General features: G+C 37.3%; 1 protein-coding gene across 1 annotated transcript; it reads right to left on the reverse strand.

The window, feature by feature from the left end:
• Positions 1-977: 977 nt before the first annotated feature.
• On the reverse strand, positions 978-9,563 carry LOC145592552 (aberrant root formation protein 4-like). The gene is made up of 14 exons (XM_081649051.1): positions 9,381-9,563; positions 9,082-9,258; positions 8,266-8,415; positions 6,966-7,038; positions 6,595-6,770; positions 6,445-6,504; positions 6,076-6,226; positions 5,917-5,976; positions 5,560-5,825; positions 5,414-5,485; positions 4,451-4,528; positions 4,181-4,357; positions 3,947-3,998; positions 978-1,424 (listed from the first exon to the last, which is right to left on the reverse strand). Exons 1-14 carry the CDS (start codon positions 9,471-9,473, stop codon positions 1,207-1,209), a joined length of 1,803 nt encoding a protein of 600 aa, XP_081505177.1. The 5' UTR covers positions 9,474-9,563; the 3' UTR covers positions 978-1,206.
• Between the last annotated feature and the right edge of the window lie 288 nt (positions 9,564-9,851).

Here is a 9,851-nt window from a genome sequence, read left to right on the forward strand (position 1 = left end):
AATAAAGAGTTGTGTTATTTTTAAGAATCTTGCTAACGACCGCCTTTGGATATTAGTTAAGCATTTAAATATTTCCTAGGTTAATATTAATTTAAGAAAGCATGTTAAAATCACGCGTTGATCGTTATAATAAATAATCATTGTAATTCAATATTTCTACTTTTAGTTATCTTATTCAATATCCTCGAGGTGTTCGTTAGCTTTTGCCATTTTTTAATAAGTCAAGGTAAACAATATATACTCAATTCCGTCAAAATGTGACAAACAAGAATCACGATAAACAATTTTATATAGCTCATGACTTAATTCCAACATTCTAACAAAGAAGAAAACACACATTCTACATTTTTACCCAAAGTAAGAAAGAGACTAGTATTTGGAACGGAGGAAGTAGCCGCTTAACATTAGCTTTCACAGTAGAGAAAGTACAAACATTTACCAACTTAGATCCCCACAAAGAATAAGATTATAGATCTGGAGTCAACTAGACATTGCTTAAGTCTAAAGTTTATAAAATGGAAACAAACCCACTCTCTAAGCATATTTTTGCAAGTAGGTATGTAATGGCTGAAAAAGATGTATTTTTTTATAAGGGGGCGGGAATCATGATTGATTTTGTATATCATGTCAGGTAAGCTGCTCACCCTCTCGGAATCATGAATTTGTCTATAACCTATACTTTTTATTTCCTGACAAATATAATAAAAACTTATCCCTCTTATACCTGTCTTCCACAAAACCAAAGGTAAAAAACAGATACATATGTTTCAGAATTGTTCACTACAGGACGGTGCTTACGGCTATAATCGAGCCTGGGCTCTCGGCTACAGCATCCTTGCATTCTTGCAAGGCCTGAAAGGTTTACCTTCTAAAAAATAAAAATAAAAAAAAAATAAAACCAGCAAATTCAAGATTGAATGGAAACAGAGGGTAAGAAGATACAGAAAATGCAAAACTTATAGTAAAATAATAGAATTAAGGCAAAAGAAAAAGACCTTCAAATTTCAAAAATCAATTGTTCCACTCATTATGTAAAGAATCAATGATGAGTAATGTTGATAGCTTTAACAACAGAGGTGTCTTGAAGAGTTTAATAATCCAACCCCCAACTAATCCTGATGACGAGGGGAACAAAAGAACAATATTATATAAATGTAACGAAAACAGCCAAGATAGGGGGGACATTCAAGTTTGAGTCACCAACCATCATGACTGTCTGATGGTCTCTTCAACAAGTTCAATACAGTGGTACAAAACGAGCTCAAGAGGGTTCAATCCGCACATTATGTCTGTCGCAAGTTGCTCGTCACCATTCTTGTTTTCTGCATTTATGCTCATGACCAAAGTTCTTAGAGGCAAGAGCCATTTGCTGTACACCTCCTCTAATTTGTTTCTAGACACGACACCTGTGTAGTTTGTCTTCCCTGTATCAGCGGTCAATATTCTGGCATCAAAATTCTTGAAACAAAATTCATAGTCTCATACAGATACAGAAATAAATTATGCAAAAAAAATTATGGGTCTGGAAATTTAAGGGATACTGAGATGTTAATATAAACTTTTTACTACTATGAAATGCCATCACATGCTCATTTTTTGTTGGAGGAATGGGGAGTCAAAGATAGGGATCTATTTTACTATTTCTGGACACGGGATAGGGAACAAAGAACAGAAAAGAATAGGATGGATCCATTTTCCATCCCCTTTTAATCAACGTATCCTTTCACTATTATAAAGAATTTTAAGGAAATGGAAGCATAATCCTTTTCGTCCTTTTCTCCACTCATCACCCTTCCCCTTACTTCCATACCCTCCCCTTTCCACCATTAACGCTAACAAAACACATTATTAAGTGATGCAGTAAGTCGAGCTAAGGTTGGTGAGAGCAAAGTAATAATTGTGGCATCTGAGTGCTTTATAGGCTATGAAAAGCTGCGCAGCAGGCTAAGAAAGAAGTACATCGTTGCTGTTAGGAACTTAGAGCAAAGCCATACTGGTGCCTTGTTGGGTTCTGGCATCACACATGTCCTAGAACCACTGTGACAGGTCCCTGCATAAGTGATATCAAAACTTATCGGCAGCCTGGCTCAATCCAAGGTTCAGAAAAGGGATTTCATAACATATCCAGTTATTGCAGGTTTCTGGCCGGGCATAAATAAGATTAAAACGCTTGATTGAGGGGATAAAATCAATCCTGAGTCAATCATAATAACTCTTAGCCCAGAAGCCCTTGGAAAACTATAGCCCACGAGTAAATAAAGTTTTGCCTTGGAATCTGCATGTAGCCTCCTTAGTAACTGACATTGAATTAACTGGTCATATGGGCTCTTGGCATCCAAGGTAGCCCTCAGAGACTACTCTTAACATAATAATATGTGGCAAGATCTTGCATCCTTGTGTGAGTAACCGCACTAATGAACAACAGACCAGGTATACCCATGTTATCCTAAATTCTGATAATCTGACCACACACTAGTTCTTTAGACTTTAGAGAATGCAGGAGCTAACTACTCAGATTCTCAAAATTAGGGCAAAAAAGGTTAAAATTCATCCTACTTGATGATAAGATATCTCGCAAAAATTACACCAAAACTTGACAACCATGAGTAAAGGATAGCTTCCAGCCAAACAGTACTAAGGCCTGGTGAGTGGTGGGCCTGCAAATGATCCCTAAGCACTCAAGACCCTTTAGTTGACAGTTTTTTTTTTCCCCTTAGTCCAACTGCACTTCATACCCTATGCAAACCTGGCATGGGTACAAGCAAATGGGCAAATGGCAGGCTGCTGGCACTTCTCAGGCACAAGCCAACGTTGTCCCTTATCCACAACAATGATTATAAGCGTTGTAGGTATTGGTTTGCTGAAGAGGGTTAGCAAGCCCAAACATGTAAAATATTTGTTTACATAGGTTGTTGAGGATATAGAAATTTTAGAGCTGTATCGAGACTCATCAATCATCATTCCTAGTCCAAGATATTCACACGGCCAAGAGTCAAATTGGCTCTGGCAGATCAATAAATTTTCCCATCTTGTCTATGATCGACATGTTTAACATTTAATAGATCACCTTCCCCGTAAGCGGACAGAATCCCAAAATGACACAGGAAAACTCTAGGATCGGTGCATCCAAGCAGAATCACTCAGAACCCCCAAAACCCACTGTGCCAAGCTTACTCTCCTACAATAAGAAAAGGTTCATAGTTGTAAATAAGGTTCACTAGATTCTAGCTGTAAATTCTCACTCCCGCAGTGTAGCAGACCATGCGAATCAGAGGAATCATACTGTTGAGAGAATCTCAAGGCACATATGTGTAATCTTTACCTCAATCATGGTAACAGAGTCTTATCTTAAAATAAAAGATTGCAGCACAAACTCCTATGATTTGGAATTGACCATGTGCCGTATTTATGGATACTTTGTCATTGTTATTTATGGATTTTCCTTAGTTCAGCAATGCCAATTGCTTCCCAGATCCAAAGACTATACTCTGGTCTTTGAAATCCAAAGACTATACTCTGGTCTTACTTGACTTTAATGGTTCTAAGACACTCCATGATCATGAGTTATACTCCAACATTTGTTCAGCGTGTGTCGAGACCAGGGACAAAGTGGTTATAACACCTAATTAACCTTAAATCTGGATCTATTGACCTCCATTTTCGTGAATGTTTGTGATATAAGGCAAATCTCACCATACATGCAATTTTTTGTAAACATCACTCTAAGGGCCAGGGTGACCTATTTATCTCACATCTAAGACATGCCAAGATTACCATATTTAAGGTCACTTGACAGCAGTGAACCTGTGAGTTGCACGCATTGGTTCAGTCATACTGCAGGTGAGAGATAGTAGTAACACAGAAGAATGAAGTCAATTCATATGTACAGATACAAAGCAAGCCACTCATAGAGACAAATTGATTTAAGTATAAACAATATGCTCACCTGTTTTCTCTGCTATTAGAACATATCTATACAGGTTAAGAGCTGAAAGAACCTGCAATTTACAAATTAAATTAATGACAACACAGTGGAATCAGAAGATATATAGGAACATTCAGTCTGCCCATTCTTCCCAAGACATCATAAGAGGAACAGAATAAGAGTACCAGGATCAGAAACAATATAAAATAACCAAGAAGCCAATTAAAAAATCATTAAAGTTAAGGAATGTAATACCGCATCACTTTGCTCAGGGAGAGAAGGTGGTCCTCCATTGGGGGGTCTCAAAACAAATTCTACCAATTCAAGTATGCTAGCATTCCAGAAAGTGCAGCTAGAAGACACTTTCTCTTCTCGCAGTTTAAGATAATCATTTCGAAGATTCTCCCTAACGCAATCTAAAAGTATTGCCACCTGCAAAAAGTACCAACTGGCTAGATGGTCCACTATGTCGATAGTGGGATTATAGATCAATGTAACTACAGAAATGAGGAGACAAAGTCTAACCATGGATGAAGAGGTGCTAGATTTAACCAAGACCTGCATTATGTCAAGCCTTAAAGAAGCTGGATTATCAGCAAGCACCTGTCAATTGATCAGATCCCAGGAGAATGACAAAATGATTAACATTCTTAAGTATGTATATAACAAAAGACTTAGAACCACGATGTTTTAATATATAATATGAGATACAATCTATAAGATGAAAGACACAATATATAATAATTCAACATCTTTAGCTTAAGGAAAAAAGAAACAAAGATATGCAGCAAACAGGGCAATAAGGTACATCAAGCCACCAGCCCTATAAACAGCAAGCTCTTCAAGTGCAAGAATTCTTTGCCAAAAGAAATAGCATAGCACACTACAATAACACATGTTACAAAAAGTGGGGAGGAAAGCTGGGACAACTGGCGCACATTTTTTTTTTTTTAACCTCCAAATTTAGTAGTTGCTAACATTTTACTCATCTCTAAGTGAGATGTGGAGTTCTATTGATAGGGTACTAAGCATATGGCTCACTCTAGAAGCCATGGACCAAAAGATTTCACTTGGGAGCCCCTAACCATGTGATTGAGGTTCATATCCCAACCACTGAGTGGTGGAGGGACTGTCACTGTACGGACTTGGGTCCATGACATCCGAGCACTTTTAATGGAGGGCTAGCAAAGGAGTAAGGTTTTGGTAACAGCCTTCTATAGATTAAATAAAGAGAAAAAATTTTGAACAGAGCATTCTAGGGCTTCATTTTTGTAGAGTGGTTTAGAACTGAACTTCATAGAAAAGCCTCTAGTCTGCTATAGGAAAGCCTCTTGTCTGCTATGGCACATCACGCAACCACATGTCATGAATGAACATAACAACATTTCCACAAACATACTAAGAGTTTGTTATACTTGAATGCTTGATTATGTGAAAACATCATGCGAACAAGGAATGAAAATACACAGGGCTCTAGAGAGATCTCACCCTTTTTAAGGTAGCAAAAGCCATCTTTCTTAACTCAGCATCCGGAGCATACATGATGACTGACAGAATAGCCTGAATATTTTCTAACATCAGCAAGAGATCAGAGGAAATGATTCATGATTTATTGGGACATGGCAAGAGAATACCTGCAGAGTAGAAATAAGACTGGGTGTAAAGGATGAGCATATCATGTCTTCATTCACATCTTGTTCACTGTTTTCTGTGATGACCAGCAAGAAGTCTGTCGCATGCTTCTTTAGGACCCAAGGCAGCTCACCTAAAGAGAATATGTACTTCATCATGCTTATAGTTGACCATCTTCTACTTTGGGAGGTCCTAAGATCATTCTTAAGAAGACTGACATCCTGCCCAGCTGCCTGAGAGACTTCATCAGATATATGCCCCCAAATCACTGGATCAAAAGACGAGAAAGAAGTGTAGCAATGAAACAGGACAGTACTTGAGAAGATAGTACAGTAGAATAATCATGGACAAATACTCACCTGAAAGCACTGCTCCATGTTTGACATAGCAAAAGCAATCCATATAATCATCCATTTCATCTGGACATCATAGATGGGAAGAGAAAAGGAATCACCACCACAGATGCCAAGATAAATGGAAAGTAGCAAGGAAGAGGGCAGATGAAGTTGATAGCTCACCACCACGTATAAGATTGATAAGTGGATCAACTCCAAGGCCACATACAAGATCCGCATATGATAAACCACAATACGGAAAGAAGCTTGATAATGTTTGAACAAAGGAAAGACTAGACGAAACTTCATCCCTCGCGCTGATCGAAACAACAGTCTGCAGGACACGTAATAAACAAGCATTACATAACATAGTAAAGCCTGCTAAAGTGAAGGAAACAAAATGGAGATGAAAGCCAAAAATAAATGTTATTAACAATGAAGTTAAGGCTTATAAGCAATGGGTTCTCAAAAATAGGTAAGAGATGGAATTAATATCTCAATTAATGAATTGAAGATATTACAGAAACATAAAATTAGGAGATGAGTACCAACCATAATTTGCAAAACTTTCAAGCTGAGTAAGCCACGAAGTTGTCCATTTGCTCCATCCTCCTGTTGGTCAAGAATTAATCAAATTGATTAGCCAGATCGAGATTGGACCGAGAAAGTATGATTAATTTCACAAGTCATAGATTGACAGACCAATTTTTTACATGCTCCTAGCATGGAATTGGCAATGCTAATAGCCCCTTCAAACAAATCCTTGAAGCCTATATCTCTATCATCCAAATCGAAAGACGCAGCCTTCACAGCATCAAGGATTATGGGAAGAGCAACTTTAATTTGTTCAGCCTGACGTCTACGTATGGAGAGAAATGCTGGGGAAAAAAAAATTCATTATTCTTCCAGCCCAATGAAGAATATTTGGACATTCAAACTATTCACACTTGTATATTGAAATTGAATTATAATTAAAGTCAAAATCTACAATTAGAGGAAAAATGTTGCATCAAAGTAAACAACACTCCTTTTTTCCTTTGAAGAAGTTTGTGCTCAAGGCATACAGTAGGCACCTTTAGAGACCCCGCGCAGAAGAGCAGAAACATAACCAGATGCATCAGTTGTTTTCCCATAGGAATCCAATGCCTGCTCCAATGATATCAAGTTGTCAGAAATGTAAAATCAATACGAAACAATAGCACAGTAGAATAATTAACACATCCATCATCAACAAGATGTGGCCAACAATCATTCTAATTCTCCAATAAAGCATGAGATAAATAGATGATTAAGCACACAAGTATTTCCATGCAATCTGGCAGACCATAGCCATGCCAATAACAGTTCTGAAAAGCAACAGCACAACATATGAAACTGAAAGTTAGTTTTTGAGGAAGAAAGAGCTACTCTGGCATAGACACTAAATTATGGACTATTCTTTAGCCGTATAACTTCAGAGTCAGAGCTAACAGGCTATGAACTACATGATTTCTATTGTCACTTAGGTAAGTATAAATCAATAATTTTGTGATTTATAAATTCTTGAAAACGTTAACAAATATTTTACCGAGAAAAAAAAAAATGACCGATAGATCCCAAAAGATTTTTTTTTTTTTTTTTCATCAATAGACAAAGATAGCAAGCTGAAAGTCAGGAAAGTAAATTAATCAATACAAGTAATACACAGGGGAGCCAATCAAATGCCTTTTCAGGTATTTTGAAACTTTAGCCTTGCTGTAATCACAGAAATTTAACGATGCTTGGTACCACAGTGTCCCTTTCTCATGAAAAAATTGTGTATTCCTACTATCTCACAGAAATTTAACGATGCTTGATCAGGTACTATTGTCACTCTCAGTTTTTGTTTCTTTGCTACTTATTTTGAGAGCACATTTCCCTCTAGAATTACAGAAATTCCAATCGTTTCTAGGCAGCTTTGTGTTATCACTACTTTGACTTCCCCTCTCAACCCTGACACCGAAGAGAAAGGTAAATGAAGAAGGAAAAAAAAGGAATAGGACAAATGGACGAGTGAGGACATTAGGCAATTTGCTTAAACTACAATAAATATTGTCCAAACATTATGCTCATGTTTCCAGACTCCCTACTAATCCTTTTTCAATCTATTTACAAGTATTATGCTATAGACATCAAAAAGGGGTTCAATTATACGAAGTACGCAGTAACACTGTGTGCTAGACTGCTAGTTCACAAACATTTGCTAAATCAGTTAATACCACGTAAGAAATAATATAGCTTACGAACTGAATCATACAAGAGGAGTTTGGGGGCGGGGGGGGGGGGGGGGGATTCCAATGCATGTTTATGGAAAATTTTACACCAAATGAAGCGCACAGGTTTGAAAGTATATACCTCAGAGAACACTGAAATCATGTCGCGTGGGCTACATTTTGTTGTGAAGTGATCAATAACACTTTCAACAATTTCACGGCACCTCTGGGACACTCCTGCAAACTTTGCAATAGCCTTGGGCATCTCAAATGAAAGTGCATCAACAATAGCCTGTTAAAAACCAACTTGTTAAAGGTATCCTAACTAGACGGAGCCAGGCAAGGCTACTTAGTACTTACATAGTTACATCCAACCCCTCTTACCCCGCCAATGGCAAGAGCTAGATTAAAGGCATAGGGATGATGTTGTTGATGTAGAATGGTAGATGATCCATAACATGTATAGCAACGCTCTCAAACATGTATTTAGGGCCTGTTCACATTTACTTAATTTCAGTTCAGTTCAGTTCAGTTCCAATCAGTTCAGTTCAGTTCAGTTCAGTTCAGTTCAGCTCTTCTCTTAATTTCCCTCTCACATAAAATATTCATTTCAGCTCAATTCAGTTCAGTTCAGTTCCAATCAGTTCAGTTCAGTTTAGTTCAGTTCCAATCAGTTCAGTTCAGTTCAGTTCAGCTCAATTCAGTAAATATGAACAGGCCCTTAAAAGGGTTCTTTCAGTAACAACAAAAATCAAACAACTCAATTAAACAGCTCATAACACATCCAAAACATAAAAGTAATTTCTTCAACTAAACCCCAACAATACCCTTTTCCTAATTTCTGCTAAATAGGTTCTTCAACCTTCAATGTAACACATGCCCACAGAACCCTATTCACACAAATTCACAATCAAGCCTCCAAACCCCAGATTTTGTAGAGAGATAAAGAGAATAGTACCTGATCAAGAGAAGGATTTGAGAGGAAAGAATGAATATGAGTAAGAACAACGACTGAATTGTTTCGATTTCCTTCATCATCAGGATCTGAAATAGCAGCATCAGAAATTGAGCTGAGAAACTCAACAGTCCCATAAATTACTTCTTCCGATTGACGAATATCACCATCTTCTACAGCCTACAACAAAAATCCATAAAGGGTACATGTAAGAACAGCTGAAATGGGTGTTTACACTTTCTGATCAATTACTTAGTGCTGTAATTACTTGATCAGATGCGAAAAGGGGTGAGAGTGAAAACCTTGGAGCAGGAGTCGAGGAATTGTTGGAGACGAAGAATCAAGGATTGCGAAGAAGGAGAAGCTGTAGATGTTTCTTCTGATGGTGCTGACATTGTTGAAGCTTTGTGCTGAGTTTCAGCGCGATTCTATTGCTGCTCAATGTTGGGATTTTGGAGTAAAGTTTCTAGTGAATTCGCGGGAAGATGACATAGACCCTTTTTTTTTTTGGGTAACAGACCAAGGGCTGTTTTCATAAGTTTATTTTCAGTTCAGTTCACTTCATATTTAATAAGTTTAATTCAGTTCAGTTTAGATTATATCTAATGATATAAAACCAAATTTCATTCTTTTAACCTCTTATTATAACAACGACAATAATAATAATAATTAATAATAATAACATTTAATAATAATAATAATACTCCCTCCGTGTTTTTTTAAGTGACACACTTTCCTTAAACGGCCGTTTTTTTTAAGTGACACACTTCCTC

This window comes from Chenopodium album, chromosome 18 (genome assembly GCF_948465745.1).
Source record: "Chenopodium album chromosome 18, dcCheAlbu1.1, whole genome shotgun sequence".
Taxonomy (NCBI): Eukaryota; Viridiplantae; Streptophyta; class Magnoliopsida; order Caryophyllales; family Amaranthaceae; genus Chenopodium; species Chenopodium album.